General features: G+C 44.5%; 1 protein-coding gene across 1 annotated transcript; it reads right to left on the bottom strand.

Annotated features, from left to right (window-relative positions):
- Nucleotides 1-1,952: 1,952 nt before the first annotated feature.
- Nucleotides 1,953-5,282, bottom strand: CAV2 (caveolin 2). Its single transcript, XM_075855043.1, has 3 exons — nucleotides 4,938-5,282; nucleotides 4,361-4,548; nucleotides 1,953-2,180 (listed from the first exon to the last, which is right to left on the bottom strand). Exons 1-3 carry the CDS (start codon nucleotides 5,079-5,081, stop codon nucleotides 2,036-2,038), a joined length of 477 nt encoding a protein of 158 aa, XP_075711158.1. The 5' UTR covers nucleotides 5,082-5,282; the 3' UTR covers nucleotides 1,953-2,035.
- Between the last annotated feature and the right edge of the window lie 17,519 nt (nucleotides 5,283-22,801).

The following is a 22,801-nucleotide window of genomic DNA, read 5'->3' as shown; positions in this document are numbered from 1 at the left end:
GCGAATGAAGAAAAATATTTTAACAAGCATACAAATTACATGCTGAACTCTGAGGATACTAGAAACACAATCTTTCAATATATTTATTTAAAATGTACAAGCACATATTTCAGTGCATTCAGTTAATATACACGAAAATAATTTTTTTCTTATTTAGGGTGCAGTCAAATGTGGCGTATTGGCCTCGTATTTCCACAGTGTAAAAAAAATGCTTTCGAAAACGTTGTTTACAATGTAAACAATATTCCGCAACGCAAGGAATTGAAAAATCTGCCCGAGTTGCGGAATATTTTTCGCCTCGGACATTGTACAGGCAAATACACCACCTATTATTGCACTCTTGATGTACAAGGAAACAGTGTTTTTGAAAAATCAATATGCAATGAATAAAGGAATAAGTGATTGTCAGGAAAAAGCTGAGCTAACAATAAATGGTATAAAATACCTCATATAAATCTGCAGCCTCTATATACAAAAATGCTGAATAAATCATAAAAAGTTTTAAAGGCTATGAATACCTTTGAAGGGAATTTTTTTAATAAAAAAGGTCAGTCAGTGTGGTTAGTGCAACTTTCTAAATAGTTTTCATTAAAAATTATTTTTACTTTTTGAGATACAGCTGCTCTGTATTTTCTGTACAGAGCAGCTGTATCGTTCGCTATGATGTGAATCCGTAAGTCCCGCGGAACTGACGGGTTCAACGTCAGCGGGTCCTGCGTGTCTCCACCTGTAATTTATCACATCAAAGTTATGAACTTAGATGTGTTGGAGAACAGGTGGATCCTGCATGTCAGAGACACGCAGGTCCCGCTATCAGTGAACTCGTCAGTCCCGTGGACCTGACCGGAAAAAGGTTTAGCAAGAGATACAGCTGCTTTGTATACAGAATACAAAGAGTAAAAATTTTTTTTTTTAATAAACCGTCTTTATAAAGTTGCACTAATCACACGGACTGAACTTTATTAAAAAAAAATAATAATTGCCTTTCAAAGGTTTACATAGCCTTTAAATATGTGCAGAATTTATGCACATCCAGTGACAATTACACGTAGTCTCCGGTTAAGGCTTGTTCTTATGGTCAACACTCCACATGACATCCTGGTCACCGTTTCCTAAAGAACTTAATCAGCCAGTAAAAGCCTGTCATCCTTGCTTCTCTCTAAGGGTATGTGCACACACAAAATAAAAAACATCTGAAAATTCAAGGGAAAACAGCTCCTGATTTTCAGACGTTTTTTATTCAAAGCCGCGTTTTTAACTATATGGAACAGTAAAGTCTGCTGCGCTTTTCCATACAGGGGTATCCCTCAAAAAAAGTATACCGCAATTATAAGTTTTTTTTAACAGGCGACGGGTGCCACTGCAGGCCTATACAGAGGCATAAGTCTGAGTTATCCGTGGGGAAATACTCCCGACGTATATAAAATATTCACAGAGTATCTATTTCCATGATTGTGTTAATGAAGATTGTGAATTCTGACCCATAAAAATGGTTAGACACAACTCACCTAGTCTAAGAGGTGACTGATCAAGAAAACCCTAAAACATGATATGACTTTTGGCTGAAGCTAATGGGGGCCCCCTGCTAAGGAAACCCATTACTTAATGTCAACAGTGGACTCAAAATATGCTGTATATGGACATAAACATTGGGTTTTGGGGGCCAGATTAGGTGATTGTGTAGGTGTTCCATGGTAAAGAAGGTGGCAGTGCCTGCTTGTCAGTTACACGTCTTAGCCTGGTGTTTCCTATACTAAAATGCCCCGGTGCTGTGTTGTGTAGTACATTTTTTAGTACGGCTACTACGATGGTCTTTCATATGGCATTAATTGGCTCTTGCTCCAGTAGGGTGCGGTGTGTGTCCAGTACATATATAGTAGACAGACTGATTCAGACACGTATTCGTAGATCTGGAATGTACACATGGAAGGGTTAAGGAAAGTCTCTGCATATTTCTTCAGGGTAGTGAAAGATAAACTTTATTCAACCCTAGATGTTCTGACATATTCTTGGTTTCATCACTGGCTTAAAATGGCTAATCTACTTGCACGCGGACTGATGAAAAGCAGCGTCCCATACTTGCAAAGAGCGGAGCGACAAAGCTGTCTGTGATACCCTTCCATATTGCTTGTACAGATGGTAACACCATTAGACAGGTTCTCACGAATGGCATCACGACCCTGCAAACAAAAAAATGGACAAATAAGACGTACTTGCATGTGGAAATGGCGAATGATGAAGTAAAGCGTAGCCACCGTGCACATGGGAGTAGAACACAGATTTGTGGAGGTAAATAAAATATAGATGATGCTTTCCATTTGTTAACCACTGACCAATAGAGTCCATGAACAAACAAGGGATATATATCAGAATCTAATGCTAAACTATAATGTTTATACATGGCTAGAGTAAAAAACATGACCAGAAGCTGAGGGAATTCTTTGTGAAAACATATCCTTTTTTGGATAACTATCTGCGAGTGATAACATTACATGCAAATGTGCACCCCCTGAATAACATGTGCCCAGTACTGCATACACTGTGCTCTATTCACTTACCGGCTCCAGATCAGTGTAAGAAGCGTTGACAATTATACTGGCGCTCGATGCCAAAGGCAGACGGTATAAACCCACTGCTTCTTAACTGGAAAGTCATCTCTTTCAGGTTCAGATATAGGTCAAAGTCAAAGTGCCTCTGCCGTGAGACAGCTAAACATTGAGGCGGATTTAACAAAACTGATTGTTACCCCTAGCAACCAATCCTTATGCAGCTTTCATTTTTACAGAGCCTTTTAGGAGATGAAAGCGGAGCTCTGATTGGTTGCCATGGGCAACAAGGCCACTTTTTCTTTCAGACAGTTTTCATAAATGAGGCCCATTGTCTGTAAAGGCTTAAACCATTACTAGGAGTAAACCAATACACAGCCTCATGAGCCAATGTTTGGGTGCTGGTACACTGCCACCACCTACTAACTGCCACCACCAACTGACTGCCCACTGCCACACCTACTAACTGCCCACTGCCACACCTACTAACTGCCCACTGCCACCACCTACTGACTGCCCACTGCTAAACCTACTGACTGCCCACTGCCTCCACCTACTCACTGCACACCTACTAACTGTCACCACCTACTGACCGCCCGCTGCCTCCACCTACCGACCGCCCGCTGCCTCTACCCACCGACCGCCCGCTGCCTCCACCCACCGACCGCACGCTGCCTCCACCCACCGACCGCACGCTGCCTCCACCCACCGACCGCACGCTGCCTCCACCCACCGACCGCATGCTGCCACCACCTACCAACTGCACACTGCCACCACCTACCAACTGCACACTGCCACCACCTACCAACTGCCACCACCTACCAACTGCCACCACCTACCAACCGCACACTGCCACCACCTACCAACTGCCACCGCCTACCAACTGCACACTGCCACCACCTACCAACCGCACACTGTCACCACCTACCAACCGCACACTGCCACCACCTTACAACTGCCACCACATACTTGCTGACTTGCCTGGGTAGCCAGGGCACTGTTGTTGAGTTCCTCTTTGCAAACTCTCATTCAATCAGAATTGTTATGAGCTCTGTCTATGAAGCTGGAGAGATGCAGCGGTTCCCACCCAGCTGAGCAAAAAAAGTGGCCCGTAAGTGTATATACACGGTGCGGTCAAATAGTGATTTATTGCCCCGAATACCGCGAAACCATGGCAATAGTGGTAATAGCAGGAATAAAATGCCATTTGACCGTACCATTTTAATATAACCTAAAGGTAGGTTGACAGGAGGGATATTTGCTGCAGAAATCTCTGGGACTGTCCCATTCATCTGGATGGGTTCTGCAGAAATCCAAACAATGGGATCCGTTTCTTATTAAAATGTTTTGCGTGTTACTTTTTGACAGGCGGTTATCAAAGCTTCATTTCCTTAATGTAAGGGGTATTCACACCTTAGACATTTATGGCATATCCATCCATGTCCTATAGATGCGGGTCACAGCTCTGGCACCCAACAAGGGTTGGGTGATGGGGTAAAGTCCATTCTGGAGATAGGTGTTGGCCTCTGGAGCTGGGAGCCACATCTATCAGACATTTATAACATATCCTAGTGAAAAAAAAATCCAATAAATGTGATGGTGTCACTTGACTTGCGTGCCGTGATGGTAAACTCTACCAAGTTGTTATAGAGACCCTAAATAACGGGTATTGTCAAGCCTCTCATATGACAAGTGAGATTACGCTCATACTGTCCCCCATCACATTACTTTAGACACACGATTTCTATATGGTCATGGGGATTCCTCAACACTATGCTGAATTTGCATGTACACTGTAAAAACAAATAGTTTACCAGATGTGCAGGCAGCTGAGGATGGCGAAGAGTAGTCCAATGACGAAGGCCAGCGGGATGGCGAGGAGCACAGTGAGCACCTTGTAGATGAGGTATTTACTGATCTCATACAGGGCAGTGCTGCAGATCCAAACTTTATCAAAGCTGTGAGTGGTATCAGGCTCTGCGATCACATCCTCAAAGGACAACTGCAACAGAAATGGAACACACACCAGCCTGAGTGCAGCTCTATTAAAGGAGCAGTAAATCTTTCCTTTGACTTGAGCTCTTAACACTCCAGAAACAGTAGATACAGAACCCAGTAATACAGCTGTTGGTAAGATAAGCCAGTAAAATCTAGACTGGTCTTGCTGGAATTTGTTGTTCAATAAAGACCTCAGAGCTATATACTGCACACTGCAAGCTACAGCGCTAGGTACGTTATACCATACATGTACACAGTGCAATGTAGCAGGGTTGAACTTGTCATTAACTGTACAATGCAGGGAGATTACCTTCAGTCCTGACACATGACATGTGATGAGCTGTGCAAAGTGACAAACTCGGCTCTGCTATGTCTGTATAGGGCTTCATTTACCTTCAGGTGGCCGTTCAGGTTGTGCGGGTCCCGGTCCGGTTGACTTTCATAGGTTTTCTCAGTGAGCATCGGGACAGATGAGCGGTTGAACTCATCCTCGTCCATGAAGATACGTGCGTCGGCTTTCTCCTTCTCTAACCCCATGATACGTCTGAATAGAGGAGAACCCACGACTTGTCCGAGCAGCGGAGTGCGAGAAGAGACTTCCTGGATGCTACAGCTGCTCGGCGCTCCCCCCTCCTCCCCGGTGTGAGTTGGTGCGGACTGAATATTCGGGCTCTGGATCCCGGGACACGCCCCGCACTCCACACCCACAGCAGCCGGGAGAGACGATCGAGGAGGGGGAAGTCTGATGTGAGCACTTGTAGAATTAGAAGCGAATACAAAGTTTTCTATAATGGTGGCTGTACTCAGTGACAGGTTCATGTGCACTTACCAGTGATTGTGAATGGGGAAAATGGAGTGTACAAATATTGGAGTCACATAGTGATTATGGGGTATGGTACAGTAAAGACTTTGTTCACATCTGTCTAATGTCTGCAGATCCATGCGGCGCTATTTACTGTCAAAATGATGGACACCTTATTGGGACCTTATTGTAAGTCGTCCGTCGTGCACTGCTGGTATAGATCGTACGATGACACTGCATAGTGGCTTGCATTATAAATGGTAGACACGATGCAGATGTGAAAAGAGTCTTAATTGTTTGCAGGTTGGAAGTAGGTATTCGATCCTTATGTCAAGGGTGTAGATACCATATGTGCAACTGTAAAGGGGCCTTACAAGCATAGGATAAGTCATCAATATCAGATCAGTGGGGGTCCGACTCACAGCACCCCCACAGATCAGGTAATTGAAGGGGTCACGAGGCGCCTGTTAGCGCTGTTGCCTCTTCATTGCATACTAGGGACAGCTCTGCACATTTGGTAGTGGCAGTGCCTGGTACTGCAACTCAGTCCCATTCAAATGAATGGGACTGAGCTGCGGTATCTGGCACAGCCGCTACCCAATGTACCTGGTAAGCAATGAAAAGGCTGCAGCGCTCACCAGGTTGCTGCGGCACCTTCAATCACCTGATCTGTGGGAAGCTGGGAATTGGACCCCCACCAATCTGTTGTTGATGACCTATTCTAAGGATAGGTCATCAATATCATAGTTCTCGGCTTTGGACAATCCTTACTTGTTAGAAGGGTCCCTTGACAATGAACAGATCAAGGGAAACTGGGTAGAAACTGGGCAGTACGTTTTTAATTTCCCTGCCCCGCCAATAAAGGGTTAAATTAAGTATTAGGCCTCATGCACACGACCATAGTGGTGTGCACGGCCCGTGATTTGCAGCTTGGACGGCCGCAGAGTGTCACCTGCGGGCCAACCGCAAATCACAGGCCGTGTAGATTCATTTCAATGAGCCTGGACCGCAAAATGCAGCCGTAATAAGACATGTCCTATCTTTTTAATAAATCCTATATACAGGGCATACATGCTGCATCATCTGGCACAAATTATGTATATCATCCCTTATAACTTACGACTGTACTCCCAAAATATATTGCACCAAAAAGAAGAACCAAGGAGTCTCTAAGTCAAAAATTACATAATCTTTTTATTTGACAATATTACACTGTTTACAAAAAACAAGTTTCTAAAAATGAATCACAAATAAAAGCATGGCCGCCACATGGGTCAATATACATCAGATATGGTCATATATGTAAAGACACATTACAGTATACCTCAAAGACAACAATATAAACGAATCGCATGGTTTCTCTTCCCTAGTCTACCAGATGTAGATGTGTATGAAATACCATCGATATACAGTGATGCATTATTTATACAGTGAAAGACAACAATGTATGCTGAAGCGTTGTGTTACAGTGATTGATATATATAGAACAATTTGTTCTTCAGATGTTGTCTTACTTCTATAGGAATCTATATATGGCAGCGTAGAATAATAATAAAATAATGAAATGTATAATTTTTAAACAATTTTGTAGACTTTATGAATTTTTGCACTATTGCACTTTAGTATTGAAATATATATTTCTATACTCTTAAGTACTTATTATGTTAGCACTTTTACATACAGAAAATTTCTATACATATATACATATATATATATCTTTTCACCTGACTATATGTGCATATGATTTATGTACATACAGATACATGAGCATGACAAAAAACGCATATATATTTATCTCTATATTTACTTTATATGGTATGGTGTTATGCGTTTGAGATATATACTTGGATGTATGTGTATGTATGTGTATATAATTTTTGTCTGTTATATATAACACTTACTCATTTATCTATTTTATTTTCTTTTTTCACTATAAAAGATATATGTACATACACTAATTTGTACTGTTCAACACAGTATATTTTGTGACATAATGGTTTAATTCACGTTTAATTTCTTTTTTATTGTCTTAATATAAAATCATGTATTTTAATATAAATCTATTATGCATTTTCTTGAAGATTTTGTGCGATATATCACATGGGTATTTCCTTTGGGTTAAAAACCATATATATTCATAGATTACTATGGTTTTTGTATAATTATAAACATTTATGAACATTGAACATCTAATTCTCATTGTACGATGTGTAATCTTTCTCTATACGTACATATTACACTTGGTGGATCTATTATCAACATGCCTCAATCTAGTGCGCATGCGCTGGCGTCCTTGGCAACTCACTAGGAGTCGGCATCTTGATGTGCGCGGGATGAAGGGCGCCGCTGTGACATCATCACGCGGCGCACTCATCGCGTATCACATGATGCCCACACCATGTGATGTTTGTCTACTGACAAACGCGGACATGACGCCACAGCTGATTGAGGTATGTGTATTATACAATGCTTTCACCTGGCCAATCATTTTTTGATTGGTCCTTAGGCTAGATAAATAGGAGGGACATATTTGTAGATGTCACCCCCAGACGAAGGCGGAAGCCGAAACGCGTTGGGGCCGGCCGCCATTCTTGGAGTCTCAGCTACATGGGTTAGTACTTTGATAGTGCTCCTTGGTTCAGTGTTTGCTGGTTCATGGTATTTGGGCTCTCTTATATATGCATGAACAACTCCCTGATATTTACACATATTTGAGTTTTTCTTTTTGGACATTATAACACGTTGTTTCTCAGTCCTGTTCTCTTTTGCATTTTTCATACATGGGAGTCTCATCCCTCTTACCGTTTTCCTGAAGCAGTTTAACATATTACCTGTAGCCTGTATACCTCATCCTATTTACATCACACTACCTATATTGTTGTCTTTGAGGTATACTGTAATGTGTCTTTACATATATGACCATATCTGATGTATATTGACCCATGTGGCGGCCATGCTTTTATTTGTGATTCATTTTTAGAAACTTGTTTTTTGTAAACAGTGTAATATTGTCAAATAAAAAGATTATGTAATTTTTGACTTAGAGACTCCTTGGTTCTTCTTTTTGGTGCAATGTCCTATCTTTTTGCGGTCCAGGCTCCCGAGCAATGCACGGACCGTGAAAACAACGGTCGTGTGCATGGGCCCATAGAAATGAATGGGACTGCAATTCACCCGTAGTTTTGCGGGTGAATTGTGGCCGCAAAAAAACTTTCGTGTGTATGAGGCCATACAAAGTGCCTATTCAAATCAATGAGTTGTCTGTGTAATGCAGAACAGGACAGGTCCTCCAAAGCGAAAGATGTTCTTTGTAACCTCTCTCCACTCTGGCCAGGATAGGAGCATCTTGAACAAGGGAATCCCCACTATTAACTCAAAATTCTTTAATAGGGTATAGGAAAATGGATTTTCTAAACTAGACCAGACTAGACTTCCGTGCGAACTGCGTGATTCGCGCAAGAGCTGTCAAACTGAATGTAAACAGAAAAGCACCACGTGCTTTTCTGTTTACAAACATCCGAACGGAGTGTCTTAGAGATGAGCGAACCGAACTTCACCGGGTTCGGCCGAACTCGTTTTGACTGAACCCGGCAGGAGACAGTCACTGTCCAGGGTGCTGAAAGGGTTAAACTGGTTCAGCACCCTGGACAGTGACTCCCGATCCCAATATACGCGAACGTGTAAAAAAAAAAAAAAGTTCTGACTTACCGATAACTCCCGGCTTCTTCCTCCAGTCTGACCTCCCGGGATGACAATTCAGTCCAAGTGACAGCTGCAGCCAATCACAAGCCAAGCACAGGCTGCAGCAGTCACATGGACTGCCGCGTCATCCAGGGAGGTGGGGCCAGATGTCAAGAGAGGCGCGTCACCAAGGACGCGTCACCAAGGACGCGTCACCAAGGCAACGGCCGGGAAGTTCTCGGTAAGTACGAACCTCTTTTTTTTTAAACAGGTTACTCGATATGGTGATCGGAATTCACTGTCGAGGGTGCTGAAAGAGTTACTGCCGATCAGTTAACTCTTTCAGCACCCTGGACAGTGACTGACGTCGACTAGCCTCATCTCTATGATGGCGGCTGCGCGAAAATCACGCAGCCGCGCATCATACACTGATGACACACGGAGCTGTCAAGTGCCTTTTGCGCACGCAAAACGCGTTTTTTTGCGTGCGCAAAACACACACGCTCGTGTAAATGAGGCCTTAAAGTGAAGGGGGACTTCTTGATTTAAGTAAATAAAGATGGCCATTCTCAAGATCTCTAAATGGGAATATTTTAATTTGCATTCAGAGGCTGAAAACCGGTTTTGATACTGGGCTTCACAGGGTGGCAGGCTTATAAGAGCTATGTCTTTGTAAGACTCGTAATACGAAACTCATAGCACTGTTTTCACATTGAGGGGCATTGAGTTTTTTTGTTCTATTAGATTCCATATGAATATGTAAAAAAAAAATAGTGTTATGTTCCATTGGATGCTTTGTTACGGAGGTATTATCCCCTAGAAGCATTGCTAAGAATATCTATGTAATACACTCCTCAACATTGAAATTGCAACAACAAGAAGGAAAAGTTTTGGAATTGTGGAAATCACAGGATCAATAGACATATTAAATGGTAACTAAACGTTTGACAAACTTCTGACATGTCATAGTGACATGTCAGAAGTTTGGATTGGTGGGGGTCCGAGCACTGAGACCTTCACTAATCGGTCAAACAAAGCGGCAGAAGCGCTCTGCTGTGTCCCGTAGGGTGCGCGGGCACGCTCATGCCCGCTCTTAAAGGGCCAGCGCGCCCACCTGTAAACAATCATCATTATCAACCACATGATTGCCTGAGTGTTGTTAGTTATTCCCAAGTCTGTCTTGCAAATGGTCCTTTAGTGTTTCCCGTTCCAGTTGCTACCTGTGCCCTGTTACCTGTCCCTGTATCCTGTGCTGTGTTCTTGTTCCTGAGCCTACTAGTTGGAGTCGTGTCTACCGCACCTGCTGTTGCCTTGCCACATCCTGTGTCATCTGCCACGTCCAGAGGGATTCGCCACATCTTGCGCAACCTGAGGCACCTGTGTCATCTGCCACATCCGGAGGGATTCGCCAAGTCTGGCGCAACCTGCGGCACCTGCTGTCATCCGCCACGTCTGGCATTACCTGCTGCACCCACCTCCATCCGTGCCGGAGCTGCGGCCACTGTCTGGACGATCCAGGTACCCTTGTTCAGGACTTTGTATTTCTGGGGTTCCTGTTGTTTTCCCTGCTACGGCGGTGCGGCCTAGTGGGTCCACATACCCACAAACCGTGACAGTACGCTCAGGCCATGGACCCCGCTGGTCAACCTGAGACCTTGATGACATGAGCCATGCTGGCCGAGATGGAGGATCTCCAGTCACGGCAAGACCAACTCTTCCTGTTGGTGAACGCCATTGCCCATCGGTTGCTTGTTCCAACCACAGTCGTCACCGTACCCATTCCTGCTGCATCTCTGCTGACCCTACACCAAGGAGACCTCTCCGTGGGCGAGTATGCCATTCAGTTCCGTATAGCCGCTTCGTTTCTGCTCGGCTTTTTCTCGAAAGCCGATGTATCGGAGTACGGGCTCATAGACTTTCTATTGAGCCCATACTCCGATACATTGAATTCCGGAAAAAAATGGACAGACACGAAGCAGCTAATCGCTCACACGAGCGCTTCTACTGCTTCATTTGAGCGATTGGTGGGGGTCTCAGTGCACGGACCCCCACCAATCCAAACTTCTGACATGTCACTATGACATGTCAGAAGTTTGTCAAACGTTTAGTTACCCTGTAAAGATAAGCAAATGATAAAAAAATGGAAACAAAATAGTCCAAACATCTTGATTTATTCGGTATCGACTATGAGCGCCACGCACAGAAATACACACACTTACAAGCCTTGACATGGTATCATTGAGGTTATTGAGGCACGCAAATCATCAAGATTGGCTGCTGGCAGCTCCCTTTGCAATTGCTGAGCAATGATGTCCCAGATGTGTTCAATGGGAGAAAGCCTGGAGACTCTGCAGGCCATTGTAGCAAGTTTAGGCCACACATGCTGCTCACAGTAGCACAAGCAACATGTTGCCTGGCATTGTCCTGTTGAAAAACAGCTTTTGGGACACTTTGGGGAAATTGCCCGTACCACTGGTTCGACGACCAAATCAATGTGACGCGGAGCTGTTAGTGTACCTGAGGGGTCTGGCTAGCGTACATTATGCCACCCCACACCATAATCCCGGGAGTAGGACCAGTGTCACGTTCCCTGGTGAAGGCCTCTTCATGGCGTTGCCCACGTGCTCTCCAGACCAATCTCCAGCTAACATTGGGTCCAAGACAAAAGCAGGATTCATCGCTGAAGATAATCGACCTCCATTCCAGCCTCCATTGCCGTCTTGCTGTGCTCCATGATAGCCTATGTGTTAGGAAAAGTCTGTCACTTTGAGATAGTCATGACTACTAGCCTAGCTTCTGGGTGGGTCTGGTTTGAGTTGCAGAGCCTATCTCATTTCTCTGTTTTCTTCCTATCAGATTCTAGGGTGGAGTATTTAAGTCTGGTCATTGTTGCTTGCGAATTTCTCTGTGTATGCAAGTGTCTCATCAAGCTCCTGGCTACACCTGACTATTTGGATTCTTGGAACAGGACCTCGGCTTGTCTTTAGATTAATACTTTGCTCTCTGATTTGGACATTCTACTCTCGGCTGGTTTTATTCTCTAACTCCTGGTATTCCTCTGCTTTCTGATTTGGATATACAGCCTCTCCTGTTAGTTATTCTGTTTTCTGTTTACCCTTTGTCTGTCTGGTTTCTGTTCTGGTATTGCCTACATTGCACCTTCTGTCAAACACTGTATTCTGTTAATACAACCTGGGTTCTATGCAGCCAAATCCAACCTGCCTTCAACTCTGCTGATCAGTGTAGTAACGGACTTGAGGTAGCGAATTACCTGCACGCTTTATCCAGACAGTCTCCAGCTGCCTTTGGGGAATTGCTAACAGAGCAATTCCATAACTTGCACTCTGGGGGATAGCTTAACTAGTGATTCCATTACACTATGAGAGCAGTGGCGTGTGGTTAGTGGCTGTGGCTGGACATTAGGTTCGTAACTCAATGTTGTGCAAGCACCTTATGATGGTTTGTGTCTACACTGGTGGCCACTCTAAGTTTGGGATGTGAAGTCAAATTTCACTTGCAGTACAGAATAGATCACTACCTGCCATTAGGTCAATCCGTCCGTGCAGAGGTTTGCCTCCAAGCACCTCTTGCTGTCATTCCCGTTCGTTGTTATGGTTCTTACTCAACGTTGAACAGTGCTGACGTCTCAGCGATCTGCTGGAGTGATAAACCAAGATCTCTCATTTTAAGCTAGGTGCTTGAAAATTTGATAATTTGCAGATCTTAGCGACACCTGCTACTTCCTCGATTTGAATAACCTTACGGCTTGCCCTTCTTGGTGTTGCAATCTCAATGTTGAGGAGTGTATGTCATACAGTATTACATAGCACCATACGGCTGTACATGGCATTAGTCTCTATCTATTCTTACCACATTGACTATACAGATAGTATACTGAACAAAAATTATCCGGATATTGTAGCGTGCATGGCCACGGGCCGTCGGGTTTACTCACCTCCCAACGCCCGCAGCCATGGATCCGTGAGCGCTGGTCCCCATCTCCTTCCTAGGAGACGCCAGCGCTCACTTCCGCTCTGGTCTGCTGTGTCCCGTAGGGTGCGCGGGCACGCTCGTGCCCGCTCTTAAAGGGCCAGCGCGCCCACCTGTAAACAATCATCATTATCAACCACATGATTTCCTGGTCTATAAGAAGGCCACAGCCCTTCTGATCCTTGCCTGAGTGTTGTTAGTTATTCCCAAGTCTGTCTTGCAAATGGTCCTTTAGTGTTTCCCGTTCCAGTTGCTACCTGTGCCCTGTTCCTGTATCCCATTCTGTGTTCTTGTTCCTGAGCCTACTAGTTGGAGTCGTGTCTACCGCACCTGATCCTGTGTCATCTGCCACGTCCAGAGGGATTCGCCAAGTCTGGCGCAACCTGCGGCACCTGCTGTCATCCGCCATGTCTGGCATTACCTGCTGCACCCACCTCCATCCGTGCCAGAGCTGCGGCCACTGTCTGGACGATCCAGGTACCCTTGTGCAGGACTTTGTATTTCTGGGGTTCCTGTTGTTTTCCCTACTACTGCGGTGCGGCCTAGTGGGTCCACATACCCACAAACCGTGACAGTACGCTCAGGCCATGGACCCCGCTGGTCAACCTGAGACCTTGATGACATGAGCCATGCTGGCCGAGATGGAGGATCTCCAGTCACGGCAAGACCAACTCTTCCTGTTGGTGAACGCCATTGCCCATCGGTTGCTTGTTCCTACCACAGTCGTCACTGTACCCATTCCTGCTGCATCTCTGCTGACCCTACACCAAGGAGACCTCCCCGTGGGCGAGTATGCCATTCAGTTCCGTATCCTGGCTGCTGAGTTAACCTGGAACAACGAGGCTTTGGTGGCCACATTCTGGCAGGAACAGTCTTCGAGGATAAAGGACGAGCTGGCTGCTCGCGATCTGCCATCTACCCTGGACGATCTTATCCTACTCGCCACCCGGGTTGACATGAGGATCCGGGAGCGTTCCCAAGAGGTTCTCCGGGAGAGAGAACTTCCTAGGCTGGATTCTACTTTCCAGCAATCCTCCTCAGTCGTCCCACCAGAGGATCCTATGCAGAGTAACCATGTCAAATCGTCTATCCAGGAGAAACAACGCAGACGCACTTCTGGACTTTGTATTGCGGCCTCGGAGGTCATATTGTGCGTCTGTTTCCCCAGAGGCCAGTGAGACCCCATTGCCTAGGATTGGTTGGGGATATAACCCTAGGTGGAACGGTACCTAATAAAGCATTCTGTTCCAAGCTGACTATTCCTGTGACCCTGGTGTCCAGCGAGAGGACGCATCAGGTTTCTGCCTATCTTGACTCTGGGTCTGCGGAAAACTTCATCCAGAAGGAGATGGTGGATCATCTTCAGTTGCCCACAGTCCCCCTAGAGACATATTTGGCTGTTGCCTCAGTGAACGGACTGCTTCTGCCTAATCCGATCGTTTCTAAAACCAAGCCGTTGAAGCTCCAGGTTGGAGTCCTTCATTCTGAACTGATTTCTTTCCTTGTTTTCCCAAGGCCATTAATCCTGTTCTGCTGGGCCTGCCTTCGGTTCGACTACATGCCCCAGTCCTGGACTGGAATTCTGGAGAGGTTCTCCAATGGGGCTCCAAGTGCCTTGGTCGTTGTCTGTTGCAGATCCATCCTGTCCAGCCTCCTCTACCTCAGTCATTGGCGGGACTGCCCCCCCAGGTTGCTCAGTTTGCAGCAAAAGGGAGGCTGCCCCATTGGACTTATGACTGCCCCATTGAACTGGTCCCTAATGCTTCTCTCCCCCGTGGCCGAGTATATCCTCTCTCCTTGCCAGAGTCTCTATCCATGTCGGCCTATATCAAGGAGAATTTGGAGAGGGGTTTCATACTAAAGTCCTCCTCCCGGCCGGGGCTTGATTCTTCTTCATTATAAAGAAGGACGGATCCCTTCGACCCTGCATTGACTACCGTAGTCTCAACCAGATCACGGTCAAGAAGAAATACCCGTTGCCACTTATATCAGAGCTGTTTGATCGCATACAAGGAGCCAAAATTTTTTTCTAAGCTGGACCCGCTTTGGGCTTATAACCTAATCCGGATTCGCCAGGGGGACGAATGGAATACGGCATTTAACACCCGGAACGGGCACTACGAATACCTAGTGATGCCCTTCGGACTGTGTAACTCTCCCGCAGTGTTTCAGGAATTAGTTATTGATATCTTCCGAGATCTCCTCTATGTCTGCGTTGTTGTTTATCTCGATGATATTTTGATTTTCTCCCCAGATCCGACGACTCATCAGAGGCATGTCCGTCAAGTTCTGCTACGATTAAGAGAGAATGGTTTATACGCCAAGTTGGAGAAGTGCGTCTTTGAGAGGAGTTCTTTGCCCTTCCTGGGCTACATCATCTCGGATCAAGGTCTTAAGATGGATCCTGAGAAAGTAAGAGCTGTCCTGGAGTGGCCACGTCCTCAAGGCCTAAGGGCCATACAGCGGTTCCTGTGATTCGCCAATTTCTACCGGCAGTTTATTCCAAACTTCATCTAATCTCTGATGGCTCCCATCTCTACCCTTACCAAGGAGGGTGCGAACACCAAGGTGTGGACTCCAGAGGCAGAGTCCGAAATTTATTAGTCTCAGGAAAGCCTTCACTTCAGCTTCGATCCTCCATCATCCTGGCGTATCTCGGCAGTTCTCATTGGAGGTGGACGCTTCCTCTGTTGATGCAGGTGCACTTCTTTTCCAGAGGAGCTCCAAAGGAAAGGCAGTAGTATGTGGCTACTACTCAAGACTTTTTTCTTCTGCTGAGCGCAATTACTCTATTGGAGATCGGGAGCTACTGGCCATCAAATTGGCTCTGGAGGAGTGGAGACATCTTCTAGAGGGCGCAGCTCACCCCATCCTGCTCTACACCGACTACAAGAACCTAACCTACCTTCAGTCCGTTCAACGGCAAAATCCCCGTCAAGCCAGGTGGTCGCTGTTCTTCACCCGTTTCCAATCTGTGCTCCACTACCGTCCCGCTGACAAGAATGTGAGGCCCGATGCCCTGTCCAGATTTTTTGAGACGGAAGACATGGTGGAGTCCCTTCAGACTATCATAGACCCGTCCTGCATTGTCACTGCTAATCCTCTGCAGGTTAGAGACATCCCTCCGGGGAGGACGTTTGTTCGGTTGGCAGACAGGAGAAGAATTCTCCACTGGGGACACACTTCTAAACTGGCTGGGCACCCTAGTGTCCGTAAAACCCGAGACCTGATTGCTCGTCACTTCTGGTGGCCCACGCTGCCCAAGGATGTTATGGACTTTGTCTCTTCTTGCACGGTGTGTGCTTCTAACAAAGTTTCTCACTCCAAGCCTGCCGGCCTGCTTCAACCTCTGTCTGTACCCAATGCCCCCTGGCAGCACATTGCGATGGACTTTGTCACAGACCTTCCCCCCTCAGCAGGATGCAACACTGTCTGGGTGGTGGTGGACCGGTTCTCTAAGATTACACACTTTATCCCGCTGACCGGCCTACCTTCTGCTCCCCGACTGGCGAGACTCTTCATTCAACACATCTTTCGCTTGCATGGCTTGCCTCTTCACATTGTGTCCGACCGGGGGGTTCAATTTACCTCAAAGTTCTGGAGAGCCCTCTGTAAACTCCTAGATGTGAGATTAGACTTTTCCTCAGCCTATCACCCCCAGTTCAATGGGCAAGTTGAGAGGATCAACCAGATCATGGAGAATTATCTCCGCCACTTCATCTCTTTACAGCACGATAACTGGGTACAGCTTCTTCCATGGGCCGAGTTCTCGTACAACAACCACACAAGTGAGTCCACCACTTCCACTCCATTTCACATTGTGTACAGTCAACATCCTAGAGTCCCTCTTCCAGTGTCGACTACATCTCAGGTATCCGCTGCTGACTCTGCATTTGGGGACTTTCTGCAAATCTGGCAACAGACCCGGTCCTCTATTTTGCTGGCAGTCGATCGCATCAAGCGAAAAGCAGATATGAAGAGAAAAGAGCCGCCTCAGTATCTTCCGGGTACCAAAGTCTGGCTATCCTCTTGGAACACTTGTTTGAAGATGCCTTCATACAAGTTTGCTCCCAGGTTCCTTGGTCCTTTCGAGATTCTGCAACAAATAAACCCTGTCTCCTATAGGCTGCGGCTGCCAGAATCCCCAACTCCTTTCATGTGTCCCTCCTGAAACCAGTGGTCCTTAACCGCTACAGCAAGACTTCTAGTTCCACAGTTGCTCCCAGCGGTTCTTCTGATGTGTTCGAGGTGAGTGAGATTCTGGACTGCAAAAGGGTAGGAGGAAGGACTTTCTATTTGGTGGACTGGAGAGGGTTTGGTCCTGAGGAAAGGTCCTGGGAGCTGGAACAGAACCTCAGTGCTCCTGCTCTCATTAAGGAATTCCTCTCTCGCTCTGGCCCCAAGAAGAGGGGGCATAAGAGGGGGGATACTGTAGCGTCCATGGCCACGGGCCATCGGGTTTACTTACCTCCCGGCGCCCGCAACAATGGATCAGTGAGCGCTGGTCCCCATCTCCTTCCTAGGAGACGCCGGCGCTCACTTCCGCTCCGTTCAGCTGTGTCCCGTAGGGTGCACGCGCACACTCGTGCCCGCTCTTAAAGGGTCAGCGCACGCACCTGTAAACAATCATAATTATCAACCACATGATTTCCTGGTCTATAAGAAGGCCCCAGCCCTTCTGATCCTTGCCTGAGCGTTGTTAGTTATTCCCAAGTCTGCCTTGCAAATGGTTCCTTTCTTGTGCCTACTAGTTGGAGTCGTGTCTACTGCACCTGCTGTTGCGTTACCACGTTCTGTGTCATCTGCCACGTCCAGAGGGATTCGCCACGTCTGGCGCAACTTGCAGCACCTGTGTCATCTGCAATGTCCTGAGGGATTCGCCACGTCTGTCGCAACCTGCGGCACCTGTGTCATCTGCCACGTCCAGAGGGATTCGCCACGTCTGGCGCAACCTGCGGCACCTGCTGTCATCCGCCACGTCTGGCGTTACATGCTGCACCCACCTCCATCCGTGCCAGAGCTGCGGCCACTGTCTGGACTAGCCAGGTACCCTTGTGCGGGACTTTGTATTTCTGGGGTTCCTGTTTGGCCAGCTGCCTCCCTGCTACGGCGGTGCGGCCTAGTGGGTCCCCATACCCACAAACCGTGACAGATATCCACTGTACAGCAGTGGTCACAAACCAGTGGCTCACAGCCCCTTGCTGTGTGGCTCGCCAAAGGACCCCTGTTATAACCATATGCTCTTGCAACAATATGACAATGATTTTGTGCTTATCTACATTTATTATGTTAACATTTTTTAGTTTTATGTGGCTCCCGGCCATCATTCAAACTTAAATGTGGCTCACAAGTTATAAAAGTTTGGGGATCGCTGCTGTACAGTATCGGCTTTTATGGGGCAAAGGTTTGACAGGTTTACATCTGGAAGCGTGGTCTGTTGTCACAATTTTTTTTATATGTTATGGTATACATTTCATAATTTCATAATGGAAGTCAATAGCAGACATGTCCACATTTAAGGGTATATGTGTGCGTATGTTTGCTCATTACCAGTTCGGACCTGTCTGAAGAAAAAAAAAACTCCCTTTAAAATAAAAAAGTAAAAAAAGAATACTGTTGATATATAGTTGCATTGCATTTTTTGCAGTATATGTCAGGAAATGTCTTATAGGACAAAAACAGTCCTCATGCCTATTGCACGCCTTTTCTTTGTTTCGCAATAGAAGGTATATGGATGTATCCCTGACATATTCCACAGATTCCTATGGGCCAATCATATGCCAACGTTTTGGCAAAGGTTTTTGTGTAATATGTCAGGGACACCTTTTTTTTTGGAGTATTAAATAGCATGTAGCTGAGACTAACACATGATCAGGACAGGTTTATAGCCTCTGGATATAAACAGAGTTTTTTCCATTCATTGAATGCAAGTAGAGATATTGCAAATAGTAAAGAATTTATACATAAAATATATTACAAAGTTGAATAACTTTTTTTCTATTATTATACATGGTGTAGCATAATACGTAAAACCCCAAAAAACTGACTTTTAATAAATACTACACAGCTGACTGATCCTCTGTAGTGCTGCTTTATATTCTGGGCAAATTTTCTCCCTGGTTGTTACATTCGGGGACTACGCCAGTGGAGGGACTAATGTTTGATTATATTGCTGCATGGAAATATGTAGTAAGAAGAATGATTTTTAATAATGAGCCCTTGTAACAAATGTGGCATGACTCGTATTTGGCATTCTGACAAGTCATCCACTCTGAATAATTATTTCTACATCCAGATTTAGTCAACAAAATGTACCGTACATCAGCATAGCTCCTAAGTGTCCCACTTTTGGAAAAACAATCTCTCTTGACCCACATTCCTCTGTCCCTCTTTGTGTAAATGAAAACTATTGAAGACCATGCTCCTGCACACCCTATGTGTCCCTCTTTGACCATCTGATTGGGAAGGATCATCAGCCTAAATGTTTGTCTTTATAATAGTATAAACACATTCCCAATGGAATAGCAAGTTACAATGCCCTTTGCTTAGAAGCTTCATCCCAGGACATGTCAGCTCTCCTATCTGTAATAGAAAATACTGGTATGAACCCTTCCTTAGTTATTTCTCCTGGAAATATATTAATACATTCACAACAAGGCATTATCATGCCCCTTGTCAATAGGGTTTGTCCCTACACTCCCTGACACTGTCCAGTCAGTGTTGAAAATATTCCACAGCACTCACTTGCTCAGATACTTTCCACTTCAATCTTGAAGAAGAGATGTGAATTCCATGTCCAGAAATCCCATCCTGACAAACAACTAGTATACAAATTGAGGACAGAATCAATCTGGCAAAAATATAATTGTGTTTATTAACACATCCCAAGTATATCAATAAGGCTACGTTTCGACTCCGCAGGAGCCTTTCTCAAGCATTAGAACAGCTCCTGCAGAGTCAAAACATCGCTTTATTGATATACTTGGGATGTGTTAATAAACATAATTATATTTTTGCCATATTGATGCCGTCCTCAAGTTTTGTATACTGTCCAGTCCGTGTTGACAGTGTCAGACAATAGGCTTGTAACCTTTGGAGCACTAAAGGCAAAATCAGGTGAATATTTTAGCTATTCTCAGTATTTTAGGGTCTAGAATACATTGCCTCCATCCCAAATGTATTTGGTTACAGTTACATTTAATCATCAGCTAAACACATACAATCACTTTTATATTCCCCTTTTCTTTTGAAGCCACTTCTAGCAGCAAATACACGATGTGTTAAACCGGCCTTATGGTTATATAGACAATACCTATGGTTGACCTAAACCAACATTGTGGTTGCTAATTTGAATACAATGTGATTCAATAATTATTTTAGCTAATATTTAGTGTTGTGTATAGAAAGGATCTGTAACAATATTTTTTTTTATGGAAAAAACACATTATTAGGGTTTAAAATGAAGCTTATAGAAAAATAGGTTGAACTGGTATCTGAGGAATTTAATAGTTACCCAAAGTATAACTCTGTGCTTCATTGTTTACATTAGATTCGTGATTCGAAGGGACAACTTTTATGCAAATAAGTCTCAAATAGCTGAACAATTATTGTACTTTAACTTTTTAATGTACTTTTATTTAAAAATGTTGTCCCCAAACTTGAAACACTGAAGCTACCGCTATTGGCAAAGACATGGTGGATCTGAAAAGCAATCTTACTTGAGAAAAACAGATTTGTCAGTAACCAGGCTTTGTGTGCCTTTATTTAATGGACAAAGCACATGTGAAAGCCACACGTCTTATCTCATCTACTTAATTCAAACACTTTGCAAATTAGCTCTTGGAGACATCATTAACACAGAGGTTTGGTTACTCAATAAAAAACATGAACATGACAACTGTTTGTGTGTTATTAGATTATTTAGATTGTGTTTATCTATAATTGTGACTTAGATAACAACCAGACCACATTTTATTAGTAATCAATGCAGAAATCCAGGAGACTCCAAATGGTTCACTTACTTTTTTTTGTAACTGTATGTGTTATGGATCCAAATCCATTAATTTCACATTATATTAAGAACATTTTTATCCACATTTATAATTGGTAACCAACTTGTAAATGAGTCAGATGGGGCTATATAGTTCATGCCTAAAATATTCTTTTGTGCAATATCAATTCATCCTCAAAAATAACATCATAGATCGTAATATAATATGAGCTTCGTGGTTAATTTTGACACACCAATTAAAAAATGAAAATATATCACACTATACACTATAAGGAAAAAAGTATTGGGACACACCTCTTAATCATTGAATTCACGTGTTTCATTTAGTACCATTGCCATAGGTGTATAAAATCAAGCACCTAGCCATGTAGTCTGTCTTTACAAACCTTTATGAAAAAGTGGGTCAATCTAAAGAGCTTACTGAATTCCAGTGTGGTACAGTAATAGGATGCCACCGTTGCAACGTGTCAGTTTGTGAAATTTCTTCCCTCCTAGATATTTCATGATCAACTGTTAGTGATATTATTTCAAAGTGGAAGCCTTTAGGAACCACAGCCACGTAAAGTTACAAGCGTGGTCGATGAGAGCTGAGACGTATATAGCATAAAAGTCGCCAACTCTGCTGACTTAATAACTGCAGAGCTCCAAACCTCTGGCATTAACGTCAGCAAAAACTGCGCTGAGAGCTTCATGGCATGAGTTTCCATGGCCGAGCAGTTACATGCAAGCCTTACATCACCAAGCACAATGCCAAGCGCCGAATGAAGTGGTGCAAAGCACGCCATCACTGGACTCTGGAATGCCTGGAGAACGTTACCTGCCTGACTGCATTGTGCCAACTGTATAGTTTGGTGGAAGAGGGACAATGCTATGGGGTTGTTTTTCAGGGGTTGGTCTAGTCCCCTTTATTCTAGAAAAGGAAAATCTTAATCCTTCAGCATACCAAGACATTTTGGACAATTGTATGCTTCCAACTTTGTGGGAACAGTTTTGGGCAGGCCCTTTCTGTTCCAGCATAACTGTGCCCCAGTGCACAAAGCGAGGTCCATAAAGGCATGGTTGGGTGAGTTTGGTGTGAAAGAACTTGCCTGGACCACACAGAGCACTAAACGCCATATTAATGCCATTGGATTTAGAATGGGATGTTATAAAAGCTCCTGTAGGTGTAATGTGTAGGTGTCCCAATGTCCATATAGTGTATAATAATTTGAAATAGATATATTGTGGATAGATCACCATATATTTATTATATTGGATAAGTTAGGCTTTGTTCACACTGGCGTCATGGCTTCTATTTATAATGGGGTCCATCCAGGTTCAGTCAAGGTTTCAGTCGTTTTGGCTTTTTTCCAAAATGATGAAACCCCTGAAAAAAGCACTTAAAGGCAATGTGAATAGCAGCTTATTTATGAAGAATTGTAGTCATACATTGTTTGCAATAGTCAGGTTCTTTTCTAAACAACACTCAAAAGTCCTTGTGATCCTATCCTAACACGGCCTAGTAATTGGACATATTGTAAGGCTTACCTGGCTGAGATCAAAGAGGTACCGTTGGCAGTACTGTATCTTAATATTACTGCTTATCACAAATTATAAGTAAGTAGATTGGAGGAGATTTATCGATAGTGCCATAGGATGCATGCATTTATAAAAGTTCAAAAATTGTGCAAATTGTGCCAAATTTATACAAACAGCGCACGCGATTTAATTAATATGGAATGAATGGTGCGCATCTTTAAAATATTTGCCGCATTTTACAAATTCTCTTTGCCA

Source organism: Rhinoderma darwinii, chromosome 3 (genome assembly GCF_050947455.1).
Source record: "Rhinoderma darwinii isolate aRhiDar2 chromosome 3, aRhiDar2.hap1, whole genome shotgun sequence".
Lineage (NCBI taxonomy): Eukaryota > Metazoa > Chordata > Amphibia > Anura > Rhinodermatidae > Rhinoderma > Rhinoderma darwinii.
The sequence above is the reverse complement of the archived record's forward strand: the minus strand, read 5'-3'. Positions and strand labels throughout refer to the sequence as shown.